General features: G+C 35.3%; 1 protein-coding gene across 7 annotated transcripts in view; it reads right to left on the bottom strand.

Annotated features, from left to right (window-relative positions):
• The window catches only part of DMXL1 (Dmx like 1), a 125,702-nt gene that overhangs the window by 77,480 nt on the left and 25,331 nt on the right, over window positions 1-22,891 (bottom strand). For all 7 annotated transcript variants that reach the window (XM_084880458.1, XM_084880459.1, XM_084880460.1 and 4 more), the window contains exons 6-15: window positions 22,794-22,860; window positions 20,944-21,122; window positions 16,565-16,754; window positions 15,175-15,343; window positions 12,018-12,230; window positions 9,352-9,605; window positions 8,566-9,244; window positions 8,354-8,475; window positions 2,502-2,591; window positions 2,318-2,420 (exon numbers count right to left, since the gene is read on the bottom strand). In XM_084880458.1, coding sequence (XP_084736584.1) covers window positions 2,318-2,420; window positions 2,502-2,591; window positions 8,354-8,475; window positions 8,566-9,244; window positions 9,352-9,605; window positions 12,018-12,230; window positions 15,175-15,343; window positions 16,565-16,754; window positions 20,944-21,122; window positions 22,794-22,860 — 2,066 coding nt within the window. The remainder of the gene's footprint in view (window positions 1-2,317; window positions 2,421-2,501; window positions 2,592-8,353; window positions 8,476-8,565; window positions 9,245-9,351; window positions 9,606-12,017; window positions 12,231-15,174; window positions 15,344-16,564; window positions 16,755-20,943; window positions 21,123-22,793; window positions 22,861-22,891) is intronic.

Genomic DNA, 22,891 nt, shown 5'->3' with positions numbered 1-22,891 from the left:
AAATATATTTTATTGATTTCATAGAGGAAAGGAAAGGGAGATAGAGATAGAAAAATCAATGATGAGAGAGTATCACTGATCAGCTGCCTCCTACATCCCACACACTGTGGATTGAGCCCACAACCCAGGCATGTGCCCTATCCGGGAATTGAATTGTGACCTCCTAGTTCATAGGTCAGTGCTCAACAATGGAGCTACACTTGCCAGGCAAAATAACTGATTTTTAAAAAATCAAAACTCTTATCTACAGCTCCAAATAAAAAATGCAATTATAGAACAGAATCAACTTTACCACATGAATTTGTATTAATTTAAATATACTATACTTAAGTTTCATTTTTGAACTGACAGTCTTAAAAAATAATCACATAATACAGTCATTACCAATACAATGTTCACACAGATTAGACCATATTAAGTAGGAAATTTCTGAACAGTTAAGAATTATGTGATATGTACTTTAAGACAACATATCATGATGAAAATTGTGTTGTCAAATATATTTTGAAATAAGACCATAATGAAATGACCTGTTAATGATGTTTATCTAAGGACCAATATATCAGTATTCATTATCCAACATATTATTCAGGAAAATTTTTTTAGTCAAAACTGCATAATTTAAGCAGCATATAAATTGCTTAAAATAAACTAAAAAAAATGCACCTATCTAAATTATATCGTAAAATCAGTAATTCATTATTGCCTGGGTAAAAAAACAAACAAACTTGAAAATGCTAGATTTTAACCCAAGTTTTCCTTATTTTCATTGTGCACAAAATTATACCTAGAAAATTACATTACAGAAACTATATAAGTCATAGAGAATATAAATATATCAGAAAACAACCATTTTGTCCTTTTAAATTTGCATATAAAAGAAGTTTCAAAGGAACACCAGAAAAGAAAGATAACTATAATATCTTAAGAGACTAACTGAAAAGGAAACTTTGGTAATGTGTTCTGGGTGAGTTAGGCATGTAAATTACAAGAATTAAGAGAAAGGAAAGGAAGGATACAGGATTATAACAAAGTAAAAAATAACAAATAAATATATTTCTGATAAATTTTACTAAGAAGAAAGTTTTAATGAGAGGAATTGCTAACAATACTAGCATTCTTATTAATATTTTAATATTAAAAAATAAAAACCACAGAACATTTTATTGAAAATAAATAACTCTTTAACCTGTAACTGACATCTTTATTTCTCATTTTTTAGCATCCTGCAATCATTATATTTAGAAGTTACAGAAGCACTGTATTCTTACACAGTTCATGAAAGCAGTGATAAGAAATCCTATATAATAAAAGGGTAATATGCTAAGTGTCCAATCATTCATTGGACCGTCCGTTTGACCATTCCACTAGTCACTATGATGTGACCATCAGGGGGCAGATGATCCGATAGGAAGGTTAGCTTGTTGCTGGGGTCCATCAGATCAGGACTGGGTGAGATGGACCAGATGGGCCAGATGGGCTAGACATACCCTGGAGCCCACCCTTGGTCTCTCCCCAGCCAAATGGCCCCCACAGCTTTGAATGTTGCCAGCCAGGCCAAGGGACCCCACCATGCACGAATTCGTGCACCAGGCCTCTAGTTAAACATAAAAGTACAGAACTCAAAGAAGTACTTCTCAAAGGAAAATGGTAAAAAGGTAGAATAAAGAAATAAGTACAATAGAAGTAAAAAAAAAAAATCTGGAACAAATAAAAATGTAGTCATTAATATTTCTTGAGGATTATAACTAACTTTTAAAAGAGCAGGTACACACTACATGGTTGCTTTATAAGAACGGTCATTTTTGTATTTGGCTTGGCTCTGAAAATTGAAACTGATGACCAAGAAATTTTAGCTTTATTTTGCTTTGTTTTCTTTTATGCAAATAAACAGTTAATATTGAGTGGAGGTGTTTAAATAATTTTCAAAGCTATTTAATTTAAAGGGTTTTAATTAAAACATTTGGTCTTTAAATTATAACTTGAAGTGTTAGCTATTGCTTAAAATTATAGATGTCTACACTACCCAAATTGTTAGGGTAAGAGCAGACCTATCAAAGAGCACTCATGCATTAATGACAAAATACATTTATATTATGCTTTTTAGAAAACATAATTGATAAAACTTTTAAATTTGTTTATATTTCCTGATTAAAAGTAAAAAGATACTGGTATTTATGATAAATAATGCCAATAACCTACACAAGAAAATTTTAACTTCAAATAGATGACATGAGATATTATATCAATTTATCTTTATTAACTGCCTAACATACTCTATAGAACATTTCTCATTACATAAAAAATTGGTATTTACCTTCATCAGATAATATTCTGTCTTTTCCCATATTTTTCTTCTCAAGATTATTCAAAATGAAGTCTTCTTGAAAAACATGAAGTAGTTGGGTTTTTCGGCCTTGCTGAATGTAAATAAATAGTAATGTAAGTTGATATATATGTTATTTACCTAATGCTAAATGGCCACAAAAAAACATACTTACAAGTTTTGTAATGGGATCTAATGCGATAATGCATCCTGGCCTGGCTGTTGATTGTTGACTTACGATGTTAAATACTTCACCAACGTACTTCTATTTTTAAAAAATGGAAATAAACAAAAATATACATCTCCTTTAAAATACTTAAAAATAATTAATAGCAAAAACATGAAATTTTAAGCATAATAATCAATAATAAATACATTTAAGTGTGGCCCAATAAGTTCATAAGTCACTTTCATTATAGACATCCTAGGACTCTTACCTTACTAGGGAAATTCATAGGAATGAATAAGAATTACAGCTCTGTGCTTAGAAAAATAAAAGTAAAGCTTGGTAATTATAAGGGGAAAAAAGTATTTTATACCTATAAATGTGAAAGACTGACATCAATTTCATGGAACTGTTCTAAGAATAAATGCTTTTTAAGCACTAATTTTGAGGTAAGAAGAATGCAGCTAAAGAAATAAGTTGACATATTGTTTATCTAGCCACTTATGTCCTGACTGGTATAGTTAAAGTCATATTGTTCAATTCAATCTTCATCATACTTGATTTATCAGCAGCATTGGTGATCACTCCCTACTCCTTGAAGTAATTTTCTCCAGTTGCCTTCCATTATACACTGCACTCATACCATCCCACTTTTAACAATTGATTGCCCCAGGATTTAATTCTTCTATCACTCTAATTTCCAACTCTATTCTTTCCCTTAGTGACTGTATTCAGCTCTACCACTTTAAATTTAGATTCTAACAACTACTATTTTATCTCTTCAGACCAGCCTCTCACCTAAATTCCAGAGACTAGCCTACTGGATCTCTTAGATGTCAAATAGGCATTTCAAAATTAACATGTCCAAAGCTATTGCGGGCTTGATAGGGTCATGCAGGAGTCACCTGTTCAATGATTCATCATTCATGTTTTTCTCTCCCTCTTCCTTCCTCTCTGAAATATCTATATCTATATATCTATATCTAATATATATCTAATATATATCTATATCTATATCTATATCTATATATATCTATATATATATATATTGATCTGCTACTTATACATTCTTCACAACTCAAGTTGAGGCAATTCTATTTTTACTAATGCTTAGTCACAAAGGTTGGAAGTCATTATCTTTTTCTCACACAAAAGTCATGTGCATTCCAACCTTAGCTATTTGATGTTCAAAACACATCCAGATTGAACCAATTCTTATTGTATTTATAACTATCACTTGCAACCATTCTAAGGCCATTTGACTCTCTCCTGGATTACCTTACTGAATAGATCTAATTTCACTTCTGTGTCCCTTTTCTAATCTATGTAGCAATCACAATGATCCTTCAAAAAACCAAGATCAGCCCTGGCCCTTGTTCTTAGTGGTTAGTGTCAGCCAGCACACACAGAAAAGTCATGAATTCAATTCCTTGTCAAGGGCATGTACCTGGGTTACATGTTCGATCCCCAGCCCTGGTTAGGGCTCATGAGGGAGGCAACCAATTGATGTGTCTCTCTCATATGGACACTTCTTTCTCTTCCCCCATCCTCTCTCCCTTCAATTCTCTCTAAAATGCAATGGAGGGTGGAGAGGAGATAGAATATCCTCAGGTGAGAATTTAAAGTAACAAAAAACCTGAGATCATATCACACTCTGGCATTTTCTTCAATGGGTTCTATATTATTCAGAGAAAAAGACAAACTTATCACAATCACCAATGAAGCCTCAAATGGTATCGCCAGGCTAAGTTTCTGACTCATCCTTGACAACTCACCTGCCACCTCATTTACTCTGGTCTGTTCCAGCCATAGTGAAATCCTTGTTGCTCCTTTAAATACCAAATACTAGGTGTGCCCGTTAATAATGCAGATTTTTTTTTTCAATAAATGGAGTTACACATATGTTGATATATATGGGATTTGATATGTATGCTGTTTTGTTGTATTGACAACAAGCTTCAAAACTTCATATGTCAAATTTGCTGAAGGTGTTAACATCATAGATATTTTCACACTTAAAAATGTTGAATTTCGTGCCAAAAAAAAAAGAAAAAAAAAGAGCATTTGCAGGAAGTTTTAATTCATTACTTTATTTTGAAAATAAAGTGCTGCTGAATACTTTGAGGAGCTTATTTTGAATATGCTCCATCTCAAGATACTTGTGAATGCTGGTTAAATGCTTTAAAAGTGATGATTTCTATGTGAAAGACAAAGAACATCCAGGTCAACTGAAAAAGTTTGAAGACCAAAAATTATAAGCATTATTGGATAAAGATGCATGTCAAACTCAAAAACAACTTGCAGAAAGATTAAACGTTGCTCAGCAAACAATTTCTGATTGTTTACAAGGAATGTGAAAAATTTTAAAGGAAGGAAAATGGGTGTCACATCAACTGAACTAAAGACAAAAGGAAAACTGAAAAGTCATCAGTAAAATGTTGCTTCAATGGCACAAAAGTTTTTTTTTGCATCGAATTGTGACTGGCGATGAAAAGTGGATTTATTCTGAGAATCCCAAACGCACAAAACCATGGGTTGATCCAGGTCAACCATCAACATCGACTGCAAGGCAAGATTGCTTCAGAAAGAAGACAATGCTCTGAGTTTTGTGGGGTCAGGAATGTGTGGTGTATTATGAGCTTCTAAAACCAGGTGAAACCGTTAATACTGATTATTACTGACAACAAATAATCAACATGAACCACGCTTTGATCGTGTAATGACCAGAATGTTCCAGAAGAAATGGCAAAGTAATTTTGCTTCATGATGACTCACTATCACACACTTCAAAACCAGTTAAAGACACATTAAAAGATCTTGCCTGGGAAGTATTAACCCACCCACTGTATTCACCAGACCTTACTCCTTCAGATTACCACTTGTTCTGATCAACGGTACATGTACTTTCTGAGCAGCACTTCAAAACATATGAAGAAGTGGAAAATTGGGTTTCTGAATGGTTTGCCTCAAAACAAGACAAGTTCTACTGGGATGGTATCCACAAATTACCTGAAAGATGGGGAAATGTGTAGCTAGCAATGGAAATTACTTTTGAGTAAAGTACTTTTGATGTTTCTCTTGAAATTGTCATGTTTTCTTTTGTTACAAAAAATCCAGCATTATTAACTGGTACACCTAGTACTCCAAAAATTTAAATAATTCCACAAAAGACCCTGAATAGCAACAGCAATCTTGAGAAAGACAACGAAGTTGGAGGAATCACATTACTTGATATCAAACTCTACTATGAGGCCACAGTAATCAAAACAGCATGGTACTGTCATAAAAACAGACATATAGATCACTGGAACAGAAATAAACCTACCCCTTTAGGTCAATTAATATTTGACAAAGGAGGCAAGCACATACAATGAGGTAAAGATAGTCTACTCAATAAATGGTATGGGGAATGTTGAACAGTTACATACAAAAATATTAAACTATCCTGGCTGGTGTAGCTCAGTGGATTGAGCATAGTTCCACGGACCAAGAAGTCCCAGGTTTGATTCCAAATCAGGGCACATGCCCAAGTTGTGGGCTAGATCACTAGTAGGGACACAGGAGGCAGCCCATCAATAATTGTTTCTCATTATTAATGTTTGTATTTCTCTCTGTCTTCCTCTCTGAAATCAATAAAAATATACTTTAAAAATTAAACTAGACCACCATAGATAAGAATAAACTCAAAGTGGATTAAAGACTTAAACGTTAGACTTAAAACCATAAAATCCTAGAAGAAAACATAGGTAATAAAATCTTGGACATTGCTCCTAACAATATTTTTCCTAGTATATCTCCTAAGGCAAGGGAAGCAAAAGAAAAAATAAACAAATAGGACTACAACAAACTAGAAAGTTTTGCACAGCAAAGGAAACCATCAACAAAATGAACAAACAACCCACTGAATGGGAGAACATATTTGTCAATGACACATCTGATAAGGGGTAAATGTCCAAAATTTATAAATAATTTATACAACTCAAAACCAAAAAAATAAATAATAATAATAATCCAATTAAAAAATAGGCAGAGGACCTAAATGGACACTCTCCAAAGAGGACATACATAATAAAAAGATGGTCAAGGAGGTCACTAATCATTAGAGAAATGCAAATTAAAACCGCAATGAGGTATCACCTCACACCTGTCAGATTGGCTATCATCAATAGATCTACAAACAAGTGCTGGCTAGAATGAGGAGAAAGGGGAACCCTGGTGCAATGTTGGTGGGTATGCAGATTGGTACACCACTGTGGAAAGTATAGTTACCTCAAAAATTTAAAAATGGAACTGCCTTATGACTCAGGAATTCTACCCTGGGAATTTATTTGAAGAAATCCAAAGCACCAATTCAAAAGCATATATGCACCCTTACATTCACTACAGTGTTATTTTTCAATAGCCAAGATTTGGAAGCAGCCCAAGCGACCTTCAATACATGAGGGGATAAAAAAAGCTATGGTACATCTACACAATAGAATACTACTTGAAAGTAAAAAGAAGGAAATTTTACTCTTTGTGACAGCATGGATGGACCTGGAGAGCATTATGCTATGGAAATAAGCCAGTTGGAGAAAGATAAGCACCCTATGATTTCACTTATATGAGGGATCCAATGAACAAAATGAACTAATAATCAAAACAGAGACAAACTCTAGATAAGAGAATAGTCTGACAGCTGTCTGGGGAATAAGGGGAGTTGAGGGTAGGGTGTGAGAGGTGTGGAGGGATTGAACAAAATAGGAAAAGAGAGAAAAAATTCATAGACACTGACAAAAGCGTGATGATTGCAGAGGGGCAGGGAGTGGAAGAAGGAGAAGGGTACAGAGGAGATAAATGGTGATGGACAGAAATTTGACCTGGGGTGGTGAATACACAATACAGATGATGTGTTGTAGAATTGTGCACCTGAAATGTGTACTATTTATAAATTCAATAAAAAGGAAACATAAAACAATTCCTAAAAAATATAAGGCCCTCAATAAATATGTGTTTCTACTATAATGCTATCTATATGGATTGAAAAAAACTTCTGTTCTGCAAAACCATACATTAAAAATAAAAATAACTTAGGAATAAAACAGGATTGGAGGAGACCACTGATACCTATGCAATTCTGTAACCAGGGCATTAACAAAAATATTAATTGGTAGTTGAGGAGACAGCTTGAATCTCCTAAATAGGAATCTCAGTAAAGCTGAAGATTACCTCAGGGAATATTTTTAAAAATATATTTTTATTGATTTCTCAGAGAAAGAAAGAAAGAGATAGAAACATTAATGATGACAGAGAACCATTCATCAGCTGCCTCCTGTATGCCCCCTACTGGGGATCAAGCCCGCAACCCAAGCATGTGCCCTTGACCAGAATTGAACCTGGGACTTTTCAGTCCATAGGCCAACATTCTATCCACTGAGCCAAACCAGCTAGGGCTCGGGAATATTTTAAAATCTCAAAACCAAAAGCATGAAAATATTGGCTTGCTGGAGTTGCTAAAATAATGCAGATGGTGGGTTGCTATTAGTTGGGCACGGAAAGAAGTGCTGCCTCTATCACAGGCAAAAGCTTTGCAAAGGTGCTGGAAGAACTCCATCCTGTTTGGCAGCCAAGCTGAAAGCTACATTCTTTGTTGGTTGAGATTAAAATTTCACTCGTTATTCCAGCTCACCTTGCCTAGAAAATAACTGCATATGAACCAACATAACTTCCACATTATACTAACATAACCTCCATTAGTGTCCATTTATCTCTGAGTAAGAAGTATTGCAGAAACACATATTGTAGAACACTAGACTTTACACATCCAATGAGTATAAATTAAGTATCTAAAAAATGTTTAGTTTTAAAAGCCATTTACTTACAGAAATTTCAGGATTGGAAAGCTCACAGAGAAGTTTCTTGGCATCAACAACTACTTCATATAATCTCAGATACTGTCCATCACTTGCTACGAAGCAAGCACTAGGAGAGTTGCAGTACGCACCTACAAAGTATTTACAAACATTTAAAATTTAATCATTATGCAATAATGTCAGAAAATCTAAATATATTAAATAAAAATCAGAATGCTTACCTAGACAGTAACTGGGTATCAGAGTGGGCAGCCATGCCACATTGGAAAATGCAGAAACATGAAGAGAATTAATCCGGGCAAGCTCAGAAACACCTCCGGAAAAAGACAATGGCCCAACTGGATCGACCCTCCAAAGAATTAGCTCACTGTAAACTGCATTGGGATCCTGAAATGCCACATCACCGGTGCTTTTATCCTGTTGTGCCAAATCTTCGGTATTCACAGCATCATGAGGTTGTTTTTGGTTATCAACATCTGGTGTCCTTAATGCATTATGGTGTGATGTTGTCAACAATAATGGTAATACTGAATGGCAAGCTAAATCATTAAGATGAAAGCGATGACCACAATATCTAGATTTGTGTGAAATACTGAGAACTGTAGAAAAAGCAGATTCTTCAGCAAAACTGACTAGCCACTGATTCAGAGAACCATCAGCATGCTTTGAAATCATCATAACATTAGGGGTAAAAATACTTAATTTTAAGCTATTAGTTGATTTATTGTGACCAGAAGAGATAAGCATTGATGTGGAACGTGTGAGACTAGAAGGCTTTTGTTTCCCTTGTTGAAGAGCCAAATCAACATTCTTGGTACAAGCGTACATCACTATGCTTTTACAGAGAGAGTTCGCATCACCTGTGGGAAAAGCTACTGGAATTCTGGAAACAAAGGACACCTAGAATGAAGAAAGTGATCATTAGAATGAATGAATTATATAAAGAGGTATTACAAAACTCTACCTACATTTAACAAGTAACTTTCCAGAGATCTTAAAAATAGTACCTGTACTTGGCGAAACATACCAGGCTGGTATTCATCCAGCCAATCCACATGCCAAACCAGCAAAGAGCCATCCATGGGATGAATACTGAATAGCATATCTGCATTTTTACTCCACTCAGACAGAAGTACTTCAATCTGATGATCAATGGCAGCAGATGGTAATGGTACAAAACTTGAGTTTGGTATCATTTTATCACTACTCAATTCCTTTTTTTCATGATTTATTTTCAGATCATCAACACCATCATCCATTTCTATAAGCAAAATAATTCAAGAACCAAGTAAATACAATCAAGCTATTACTATAAATTAAGATATTTTTTTAAAAAAATATATTTCTTTGTTTATTTCAGAGAAGAAGGGAGAGAGAGAGATAGAAATATCAATGATGAGAGAATCATTGATTGGCTGCCTCCTGCACGGCTCCTAATGAGGATCAAGCCCGCAACCTGGGCATGTGCCCTTGGCCAAAATCAAACCTGGGACCCTTTAGTCCGCAGGCTGACACTCTATCCACTGAGCCAAACTGGCTAGGGCTAAAAGATATCTTTAAAAATGCATTCAAGATAAAAACAAAACAAACAAACAAACAAAAAAACAGATCCCCCTGTGTCCTCCCCTTCCCCAAAAGAAGAAAAAAAAAGATAAAAAACATATAGTTTTCATAAACAAGAAATGGGCTCCCCATTAAAAATCACTGGATTGTTGGTAGAAGGGCTTGTATTATTGGACTGGAAAATAGGTAAGCTGGTTTCTAAACCTAGATATACCACAATTAACTACTCAGAAGTGAGACACACCAATTCTCTGGATTTTAGTTTTGCTCATGGTAAAATGAGGGAGTTGGAACTGGAGCTATAATTCTGGGCTAAATTTTTAAAATATAGTATTAGAATGAATTTGCACCTTTTCATAATATTGTATTTATCAAAACCTGAGTCTGCTATACTATCCTCTAGGTCAGCGGTCGCCAATCTTTTGGACCTCATGGACCACTAGTGGCCCACAGACCACCAATTGGTGACCATGCACTTAAAACTGGCATGATATTTTAAAGAAACTATTTTTAAAGAATACATTTATAGTACCCAATTTCTAGATTTTCTTCAACACATAGGTAATTAAAAATAAACTGGTATACCAGCTTCATCTAGGTAAATATGTATATTCTGACCTCTATTTCAAATACCTCGGACTCTATTTCCATTTAAGAGACTCTCAAAAATGTTAGATTGTTGGCCAGATTTTAAAAATTGGTCAAGACATACAAATCATTAAGAAAAAGAAAAAGAATTCAATAGAAAATCAGGAAAAGGGCATGAAGAGCAAAATAATTATGTTCAATTTGCTTCAATAAAATGCCAAGTAAAACAATATACACTATTTTCCCCATATTGACTGGCAAAAGTGATATAATGAAAAGATCCAGTGGTGGCAGGGATGTGGGGGGGGAAAAAAAAGAAAAAAAAAGATATACAGGGATACTTAGAGGAAGTATAAACTGGTAAAACATTCCTGGAGGTCAATTTGGCAGAAGATGCTATGCTGTACACCAGTAACTAATCACCACCCCCCCAAAAAAAGTTAAATTTAAAAAAATTGAAATTTATAATGTTGGCACTCTAGCAATTCCACATTTAGGAATCTATGTTACAGAAAAATTCGCACAAAGATGAAAAGATTTGTCACCGTACCTTTACCAGTATAGTGAAAAACTACTCAAATCAATTTAAATGTCCATCAATAGAGGAAATGCTAAAGTTTTCTCTTGACATGGCATACTCAGAAAATGTTTTTAAAAAGTGAGATGGAAAAGTTCCCATACTGAATTTAAAAAAGCAGGTTGCAAAACACTAATTTTGTTTTAAAATAAACTTCCATAGTACTTTTTAAAAAACTGTCTATGTAAATATGTAGGAAGATAGAAAAGAATAAACGTAGGACACTCACTAAACAATATGTAAACTTTATACATATCTATACCATTTTATTTTTTCCCCCAATGAGCATGTGCAATCTTATAATTAAAACAAAACTTTTTAAAACCAAAAACATTTATGAACCATAAACTGTAGCAACAGCTAGCTGGTCACCACAAACTCAGCTTTTAGTCCTTAACATAGGATGGCTACATGGACCCCATGACTAGTGCTTTCCACTGAAATGAGAAAGTGATATGTGCCAATTCTGAGTCAAAGCTGAGAAACAGATACCTTTTCCTCTCCCTCTCTTCCCACCTGACTAGGCTAAATGCAAAGTTTAAGGCCCTAGTGTAATGCTTCCCAAACTTTAATATATATACAAATCACCTGAGGATGTCATTAAAACTATGGATTCTTGTTTAGTAGCTCTAGTAGAATCTGAGATTGTGCATTTCTAACAAGCTCCTGGGTAATGTCCATGCTGCTAGTCCACAGATAGTCCCAGGATTAAGTGGCAAGAGTTGACATGCCTAAATATGGAGAATCCTGAGTCCCTATATCACCATGTGGAAGAAAGCTACATGGAAAAGGAACATTTTCACTAAATTGTTAAATGAGCTAGTCCAAACTTATGCCGTTGCAATTCTGAATTTTATTTCTAACAGTAGCTAGTGTTTCTTAATATAAAAATCTTTACTATTCTGAACAAAACTTTATATTTTTTTATCCTTCTTAAAGCTTTACCTTCATCAGATTTTACATCTGCTTGATTAGAGTCTTCCACACTGGCCTCAGAAGATGGTTGTTCAAAACTTTTTCTAAGTTGGTGTAAAAAGACTTCCATGGATAAAGTAAAATGTAACTCTTTATTGTTTAGCCAGTGTACCACAAAAGGTCCACTCTTCTCTTCATTTTCACTTAGACTTAGAGATGTAATAGAAGGAAGAAGTGGAATATCTATAAAGAACAACAAAAGCAACAAAATTAAAATTTCTATCATTCTAGCATACAAACATCCAGATCTCCTTTTTTTTATTGACGGCAATACATTTTATTTAACCTATAAATAAGACTCCCAACATAATGTTTACCACAATTATTATTAACTAGAGGCCCACTGCACAATATTCATGCAAGAATAGGCCTTCCTTCCCCTGGCTACCCTCCCGGTTGCTCGGAAGCCTGCAAGTCATCACTCCTTGCCACAACACGGCTCCTGTAGCTCCCTCTCCCTTCTCCTCATAGCAGGGGTCCCACCTCTCCTAGCCACTTAGCGACCTGCATATGCAAATTAACCTGCCATCTTTATTGAGTTAATTTGCATACTCACTCCTGATTGGCTGTGGGCATGGTGAAGGTATGGTCAATTTACATGTTTGTCTATTATTAGGTAAGATAACAGACAAATGGTAAATTTAATATACCTATTATAAGGAGGTAAAATTATGTATTCTAGTCATATAGCATACTTTATTTTTATATGCATAATTTTCTTTAATTCTAAAAATAATCTCATCATGAAATGTCTATAATCTACAGACATCTTAATAAAAATGTCTTCATTGATACATACACTTTGATAAGAAACACTTTAACCTGATCTACCACGCAAAAGCCATCATCATGATGTCAAAGCAACTAATAAGTTACCTGAATAGCAACAACTTACTTAATAGACAGACATATTAACATTTTAATGGCCTACCCTTCTAGTACCAAGATAGATACTACTTATTTATTAGCATCAAGATTAGAGTTGGAAAGTGAAATTTAGGTTCCCTTCTTATGTTCAAAAAAGGCTTTTAAGACAAACTAATTCAACTAAAAAAATAATTGTTCCTTGGTATTATTTTTTATTTAATGCTAAAGTAAGCATATTGAAGTACAAATTCAACCTAAGTTATGACAAATCATAATCCCTAGTTAATAAAGGTAAAGAAAAATTTGTCTATCATATTAAATCACATCTAAATCTTGCTCATGCTGAATGTAAGCTGAATGTAATTAGAATGTAAACTGATTCTATGCTTCATGAGAGCAAGGATCAGACCTCTTTTGTTTCTCCAGTTCCTACCACTACCTTCAATTTCACTTTCCAACTTCAATTTTGATACTGGTACAAACTAAACACTCAGTAAAAGCCTAGTGGGACTGAACTACCAATTCCAGTGTTCCTAGAGATACGCACTAATGCCAGGGATTAAGAAAATGCCCCAAGAGTACTATTGCTGGGATTTTTTGATTTTTTACTTACGATCAAATCAGAAGACACCAGCAATGTCTCTAATAGACTGCATGCCTGGTTGTTAAAGTATATAAGGAGAGGAAAACCCACAAAACAAAAAAAACCTCATTTTTTATTTTTTATTTTTTTGTCTCCTGGCCTTACTTAAAAAATTTGATTAAAGTCATTTTTATGAGAAATCTTCATGGAAAGGATATAAGTACTAGAATGAAGAGAACATGCTCTTAGGGGTTCCTCTCCTGTTTCTATTTCTATTGATGGGCAAATAAGTGTAGCCAAATCTGAAAGTGGAGCTTTAAATAAGAAATAAAGCATCCAGAAAGGTAATTCCAATAGATTCAATTTAAGGAAAGGAATTTCCCATAGGGTCTATTACCCCCTGCTAATAATATTATTTTGCTTTGATTTGCTCTCTATATAGGGATTTTCCTTTGGTACAATCTAAGAAAGGTTTTAGAAAACTTTCCTTATAGGAAGGTAGTCATGCTACATGGGAATTAAGGTTTTCCTTTTCTATAATTTCTTAGCCTTTTCATTAAAGTGAGAATTTAAGCTTTTTACCAGTATATTTTCAAAATATTGTCTTTTGCTCAGCAGATACTCAAAATGATTCTACTGACCTTAGAATTGACTCAATGATAAAGGTAATGATATTTTCCAAGCCTATATAATTTTTAAATAAAAATAATTCAGTACCCTCCCCTTAACATTTTCTAAGTTCATGGATTCTTTTAGGACTGGTATCCTCTACATGTTAACTTCTCTAATCAGAGCACTTTTCACTTTTATTCATAGCAGTAAATATTATTTTCAAGTAAATAATATTTTTATTCAAGTAAATAATATTTACTGCTATGTTTCTTTGAAGAATATAATTCAGCAAATCCAGTGTGCTATATGAAAACAGATGATGCTAAGTTTATGCTTAAGAATATCCCAAAATATATAAAAACTTATCAATAGTGGTTATCTTCTAGGAAGATAAACTAGGTTGGATAGAGGTGAAAAAAGGCTCTCACTTTTCACTTTCTGTAGATGGTATTAATCATATGCAAATATTATTTTTAATTTTTCCCTGGAGTATTCTAAGGTTCTACTTTAAATGCCCCAGCTGTGATCACTTGGTTTCTAAACTTGCATTTACTAAAATGATAAGCACTTAAATTCTTCAAATTTACAGACAAATCCAGATATTCTAATCTTCAATCCAATAATAGTACATATTTGATTATAGAAATAAGTTTCTTAATTCTTCCATTTGTATCTTCTACATTTTTCTGCTCTATTTCTGAACAGGTTTCAAAGATCAAGAATTAAACACATTGGTTATATTTTAACAACTATAAATAATAATAAAATGTCACTCTGTGATGGTTACTTCTGTTACGTATTAACTCAAATCTCAAATTTGAATAAACTACTAAAGAATCTCAATGGCTTATCAAGATCTTAAATGGCAAGCCAAATCATAGCCTTCAGGAAGAAAAAACATTAACAAAAATCTCATTTTTTATAACCAGTGAGTTAGCTATAATGAAATATTAACTAAGAAAGTCACCTCCAATATTTTTACCTAATTTATATTTATAACTTATTTGTTATCAAAAATCAATATACTACTCGATTCCAAAGCCATTTTGAAAAGTGCTTCATTACCTGTGGCTGGGTTGATGCTGGCTGCAATATGAAAGTGGCAAAGTGCATTGGCATGCAGTGGAGTGTTCCTGTGGACCTGATGAGGATCCTGCTGATGTGGCAGGTATCCAGTATGTGCGACAAGTGCAAGGGATCTCCTTCGACCTCTACGAAAATGTCTCAGATTTACCTGTGTGAATAAACAGAGCAAAACTAATGTCTATATTGACATAGGATATATGTATGGGTTACATAATGACTATTAGACATTACAGATATTCTATTTCAGGTGAGTTTATATGCACATTTGTACATAAATATTTTTCAGTAGATTTGAACAGCTAATTTGAAACCTGAAGAAGCTTGGAGCTTAAACTGCCTGACTCTTAACTATTACATAATTCATTGCAATTTTACTTGGTTTATTTTCTGATAAGTATTTTCCTGAACTTAAAAGTTTACAATAATGTGCCTGTAGACAATGATGTTTCTATGTACACTGTTTCCCTGGTATCAACAGCTTACTTCCTATGACCAGAAAGCATTGGGTAATATCACCATAATAAATTAGGGTTTTATTTCATAATTTACAAAGCATTTTCAGAGATTATCTCATTTTACTCATATGGCAGACATTGAAAATATTTTTCTTCTCATCTTTCAGATGATAAAATAGTTTATATAGAACTCAAGGTCTAAAAGTAGATAAGAATCTTCAGGTTTTTAGTTGTTGAGTCTCCATGAATTCTATATTTCATAATATTCTGAGCCATTCAAATACTATACTAATTTGAAAAATAGTTGTTCCATAATCATATAAAGCATTCACAGATAAATCATTTTTAGATCACTTCCTATTTTCAATATTAAGAAAATAATAAGAATCTGTAATACTAGTCAGTGTTAAATTAGTACAAACATCAAAAATTGACTTTTACTTTCTACACCACTTAGTAAAATAAATACTCCAAGTTCTGAGGGTAAAGATAACAACTGTAGAACAGAATTTGACAAACTCCTCTAATCATTCCTGTAATTAAAACAGGACAAAACGCCCCAAGCTCTAATAATAAAGAAATAATAAATAAAACATTCTTATAATCCCACCTTTGCTTTCTCAGATTTTAATTTATTTTTTGTTTAGCTAACACAAGTGCAAGCATCCTTTTGTTATCAGTTAACCTAAGAATAACTTTCATAATTATAAGTAATTTTTTGCTCTACATAAAATCCTTAAGAACACTTTTTAAATCAAATAAAACTAAAAACTTTTGAGATATTCTTAAGACATACGTATTTTTTATAACTATCCAAATAACTTTGATTATTAATCAGGATAAATGTTACAAAAAGGGCAACGTAAAAAAAGTTTTAAAACTTGTAGGATATAACATCTAACAAAAACACTCACATCTAAAGTGTTTTGAACTCGTTCTTTACTGGAAGCATTTCTCTCAAACTTATTTGTCAAATTAAGCGGTTCAGTCCAATGCTTGCTGTCACCTCCATAAAGTAAACAATCATTTGGTAAAAATGTCTCTACCCAAAGTCGACACACATTATCTTTGCAGCAAGTCAACAGTACATTGCATACAGAAGCCCTATGGAATAAAAGCATATTAGAGACAAAAATATAAATTTTACATAGTATCACATTCTATAATAGTTCTATAATGCACAGAACTTAGGTACTGATGAAGAAAATATCAATATATGTTTATACAATGTATTTCACCAAAACCACTGTGGGTTTGTGGTTTCACCATATCAAATGCTTGCTAACCTATTTCTTTTCTGCCAAAATTAGGTAGTTCTTGTTTCAGTCATCTAAGATTTTTCTTACTGCTGAAGAATAAACACTGAGATCATGCCACAATCCCTCAGTGAAGATTTTTTTTAAAAAACACAAAACACCCACATCTATTAAAATTTTCTGATTTATTCAATGGATGGTTATTTGAATTATTTCATAATGCTTCGCTTTTACTTCCTGTACAGGCACATGTACACTGGTCCCTGACAGGCTACATTAACTAGAACACTTATTCTCTCCTTACCTAACACATATGCCAAGTTAGTGAATAGAAAGAATAGAAAATTCATGATATAGTAAGTACAGTCACCTACTTCCTTAGCCATTTGTGATTTTTAGTGAATTGATCATCTTGCCACCCCACAAAATAAAATCAAAACCAACTCTACATATATATAATAAGATCCATAAGCATTAAGAGTTCAAGGTTGGCCGAGACCGGTTTGGCTCAATGGATAGAGCATCAGCTTGGGGACTGAAGGGTCCCGGTTCGATTCTGGTCAAGGGCATGTACCTTGGTTGCGGGCATATCCCCAGTAGGTGGTGTGCAAGAGGCAGCTGATCGATGACTCTCTCTCATTGATGTTTCTAACTATCTCTCTCCCTTCCTCTCTGTACAAAATCAATAAAATATATATTAAAAAAAAAAAAAGAGTTCAAGGTTGAAATTCTATTCACAATGACAACCTCCTATCAGTACACTCAGCAAATTCAGAAAAAAAGAAGGCACAATATCCTGTAGTATTATAGTTTTGTTAAAATATATATTTAAATATAATTGATTATATAAAACGAGCAATCAGTAGAAGGCTTCTATCAAGTAATTCAGTAAGTCAAATTTTAAAAAAGGAAATAAAAATAGTCTGTAGCAGTCACTTTGTTAAACCTGATTAAAAAAAGAATTGCAAAAGGGAAGAAAAGAGAGGACAGCATGTTTTATTCTGCTTGCTCTTTCCTTCAGTTTTCCTCCTCTATTCTCTCACTGCTCTCCTTTCTTCCCCTTCCTTCCCTTGTCTACTCCCTTTTCTTCCTTATCCAGCTATTCCCTGGGTTTCTCTCCCTCAAATCTCAGCCTCTCCTCCTCTCCAGGCTACCCTCTCTTCCTCCTGTCCCTTCACTTCTCTCCCCTTCTTAGAGCCCTTCCTTCCTTCTTTCCTTTCCAAGCCCTGTTTGTTTCTCCTTTCTCTATCCTCATGCCTATCCCTTCTCCATTTTTCTTCCTTTTTCTCTAGTCCACTCTGCCCTTTTCCTACCTCCCCCCTTCCCTCTTGGTTTTCTCTAGTACATTCACACACAGAGGCAATGGCAATGAAACTAAAAGAAAACAGAAACAGAAGAAAATACATCAAAAGGAAATATACAGAAGTTCAAGGTTCATATTGCCCATTAGTAAAGAGAAGAATGGAAAGGCTGGCTTACCATGAAAGAGCAGAAGGTAAGAGACTAAAGGGCTGAATAGATAACAATCATCTACACTAATAAAAGAGAAATAGCGTACCTCCACTATGCCGAGAAGTCACACCCAGCTGCCAATCAGGAGTATGCAAATTAACCCAACCAAGATGGCTACAGCCACAAAGCAAGCAGGAGGCTTGGGTTTCCCCAGCAATGGAAGAAGCCAAGCTTCCCGCCCACTCTGGCTGCCCTGGCCTCCGCTCAAGGCTACAAAGTTTCAATTATAGAAGATAAATAAATCCCAACCAAAATGGCGGCAGCTATGGAGCTGGAGAGAGCAGGAGCCTTGGGTTGCCTGGCAATGGAGGAAGCCAAGCTTCCTGACTGGCGTTGGCCCCCGCTCAAAGTTACAAAGTTTCAATTTTAGAATAAATCCAGATACCAGGACCTCTGCTTGGGTTGCTGGGGAATGTGGCCGGCCAGCAAACCAGGCCCCTTGCTCAGGCCACCACACACCCCAAGAGAACCCCACCCTGAGCCAGGTCACCCTTCAGGGCAAACCAGCCAGCCCCCACCCATGCACTAGGCCTCTATCCTATCTAATAAAAGACTAATATGCAAATTGACTGTCACTCCACCACACAAGATGGCTGCCTCATGTGGACACAAGATGGCTGCCACAAGATGGCCAGGAGAGGAGTGCAGTTGGTAGGGACCAGGCCTATAAGGGAGGGCAGTTGGAGGCAATCAGGCCAGCAGGGGAGGGCAGTTGGAAAGGACCAGACATGCAAGGGAGGGCAGTTGGAGGTGATCAAGGCTGCAGGGGAGGGAAACTAGGGGTGACCAGGCTGGCAGAGGAGGAAAGTTGGGGGCGACTGGGCCTGCAGGGAAAAGCAGTTGCGGGGGAAACCAGGCCTGCAGAGGAGGGCAGCTAGGGGCAATCAGGCTGGCAGGGGAGCAGTTAGGCATCAATCAGGCTGTCAGGGGAATGATTAGGAGATGATCAGGCTGGCAGGCAGAAGCAGTTATGGGCAATCAGCAAGGCAGGCAGGCAGGCAGGCAGGCAAGCAGTTGGGAGCCAGCAGTCCTGGATTGTGAGAGAGATGTCTGAATGCCCATTTAGGCCCGATCCCAGTAGGACATCCCTCGAGGGATCCCAGATTGGAGAGGGTGCAGGCTGGGCTGAGGAACGAACACACACACACACACACACACACACACACACACACACACCCGCATGAATTTTGTGCACCGGGCCTCTAATAAGAAGTATAAGAATTTAGGCAAGAGCAACAAAGAAAGAAAGAAAGAAAGGTGCACAACTCAGAAGCATGTAGAGGTCTTTAACCCTGGAATGTGGGTATCCCAGCTGCCTTTCCTTAGGATACTAGGCTTGCATATAATCAGTGTAAACAGCTGGCATGTAAGAAATATTTTGATCTACTTGAGGCATTTCTCTGGCAATACCTTCCTTCCTCACATCTTTATCTGGGAATCTTATTTTTCTTTAATGGCATATCATTGAAGATAATTTTTTAAAAAAGGCAAAACCAACCATATAGAAGGCAAACATGTGATGGGTAAATGTCTGTGACACCCATCCTATTTTGATGTAATAACAGGCAAAACCAACTTTTGGAGGTTTTTGGAAAATATAAACAAATCTCTCAACCTGTCCTACATTCATCAGTTTTTAATTAGTAAAGATGCTTATTCAAACACTTCTCCATTATTCTTTCTCAAACCAGTAGTTCCTTGCGTAATGCATTACCATTTGGTCAAGCATCTCTTTTTCTTAATTTAATCCTCACCCAGTATTTTTCCATTGATTTTATTGGGGTGTAGGGGAAAGAGAAAGAGAGAGAGAGAGAGAGAGATATATCAATGTGAGAGAGACACATCGATTGGTTGCCTCCCACATATGCTCTAACCAGGGCTGGGAATCAAACGTGCAAGTGCAGAACTCTTGACCCTTTGGACTGTTGCTCTAACTAGGGGTGTCGAACTCAATCAGAGAAGGGGCCAAAATCTAAAATCCAGCCTAAATCGCGGGCCGAATGGTTTACTGAACAGTCATAAACTGACAATGTCATAAACTGACAGCGGAGTGCAGTGATGGCAGCGCGGTGCGGGCCACATTGCAAGGCCTGGCGGGCTGGATTTGGCCCGTGGGCCTTGTGTTTGACACATGTGCACCACTGGGCAACAGGCTAGTGTTGGTTAAGCATCTTAATTTTATGTGAAAAACAAACCACCTATATCACTTGCTCAGTGAAGATGCCATATTAAAAAAACAATGATCTTTGATGAGATCTGTTTCTCCTGAGAAAGGGTTAGTCTTCCCACTATATACCTGCAGGCAGTAGGCAATTTTAAAACGAAGTATGCATGCATATAAACATAACCAATGGATATAAGACACTGGGGGTGGCCAGAGGGCTACAAGCCAGGGACTATGTAATATTACTTGAATCTTCATAGGCAAAAGTCCTATACCTATGGATTCTCAAAAGAAGAAAAGTAGTCAAAGTCACAAAGATGATGTTCTCTTAATACATAGGAAATATTACTAATCCACTGACCTAGGCATATATTTACTTGTTTTACGCCAGGAAAATCCATTTACAGCTCGAGGATGGGCCAGATATACAAAAGAAAAGTCAATTTCTCCTTGGGATTGTTTTTCTGAACTTTTATCTGGAGATGAAACAGTTGTCCGCCAGTTTTCTACATTATACCATACCTTTAAAAGACAGTCATCCTAAGAGAAAAAAAAAAAAAATAGAAAAACATCCACATCAGAATTAAAGATTAAGTGAAATAGCAAAAGTAAGGTTTTCTCCTCAATCACAGCAACTTAAAAATGGAGAAAAGGATTGTGCATGGATGAACTGAGTAGAAAATCTGTGATTTTGACACTTTTCTATTAGCATTCCCTAACTGGGCTTTGAGAATTAAGGTGTGTGAATGTGTGCATTTAGCAAGATTGGTTCAAGAAAAATTCTAGTTACTAAAGACTATGAAAAACAGAGTCATTCAGGGAACTGAAAGATGAAGTTAAGGGTACTTTTTCCATTTAGCCAAGTATCAAATAAGAAAACATTACTACTGGCAAACTTAAAAAGACAGATACTATCTGAAAACAGAGGACAGTTTTCATGAACTATCATATGAATGTTCAAAGAAAATGTTGAAGATAATAAGTAGTTAACAACCACTACTATATTAAATAATCTAAGTAAAATCAAAATTGCATCTCCTAACTTGGGATGTAAGGGAAGAACAAGAGAGATTAAAATGCACTAGGTTTTACTCTTAAGCTATAATTACATTCCCACCTATAATGTCAACCTGAATAAATAGCTCCACTTCTAAGAAAACCTCACTGAGGCCCAGTCAATGTGGCTCAGTGGTTGAGCCTCAACCCATGACCCAGGTGGTCATGGTTAGATTCCCAGTTAGGGCACATGCCTGGTGTTGTGGCCTCAATTGCCCCTAGGGGGCATGCAGGAGGCAGCCAAACAATTGATGTTTCCATCTCTCCCTCTCCCTTCATCTCTTTATAAAAACATATTTTTTTTAAACCCACAGAAGATTTCGAGTATCTCACACTTTTAATTTGCAGAAGGCTTTGAGCAATGAGAGTAACTTCAATTTTGCATTAACTCCTCTGTAAACCAATGATTAAAAATAAAATCATTTCAAATAAATACATTGTTCTGAAATCAATAAATAACAAAGAAAATAAAAGTCTGCAAATTCTTATAGCTTAAATACAGTTTATATATCTGTATGCTTAAAGATAATATAAATAGTAGCAAGTTTATAGATAGTATACTACATACAGAACACTATGCCAGTCACTTTACATATACTGTCTAAATTAATCCTATGATGAATGACCTGAAGTAGGTATTATTCTCAGTTTACACATGAGAAAACCAAGGCTCAAAGAGATTAACTAATTACTCAATATCAAAAAGTTGGTAAATGGTAGATTTATAACCAGATTACCTTTAAGTTTGTGCTGTTTCAATTATACTATACTACCTTTCAAAACAGTAATATTGAGCCAATTTTTGCTATTTAACATTTTAAACAGAAAATATTTTCAACCTAAATAAGAGTAAAGCTGATTAAAGTGTTTTTAAAAATATATATTTTATTGATTTTTTTATAGAGAGAAAGGGAGAGAGAGAAAGATACATCGATGAGAGAGAAACATTGATCAGGTGCCTCCTGCACACTTCCCACTGGGGATGTGCCTGCAACCTAGGTACATGCCCTTGACGGGAATCGAGCCCGAGACCTCTCAGTCCTCAGGCAGATGCTTTATCCACTGAGCCAAACCGATTAGGGCCCAATTAATGTTTTTATGAAGTTTCAAAATAAACCATAAACACAATTTGGCAATAGCAGTTTTATAAATTACCTTCCCAGTGGTGGCAAAAAATTCTCCATCTGGCGAAAATTTCATTAAATGAATTTGAGAAGCAGTTCTGTAAATCAAACAGATAAAGAACAATTTTT

This window comes from Pipistrellus hanaki (genome assembly GCF_964339955.1).
Source record: "Pipistrellus hanaki genome assembly, chromosome: 4".
In the NCBI taxonomy this organism is placed as follows: Eukaryota; Metazoa; Chordata; class Mammalia; order Chiroptera; family Vespertilionidae; genus Pipistrellus; species Pipistrellus hanaki.
Note: the sequence above shows the minus strand (reverse complement) of the source record. Positions and strands in the feature narration are given on the sequence as shown.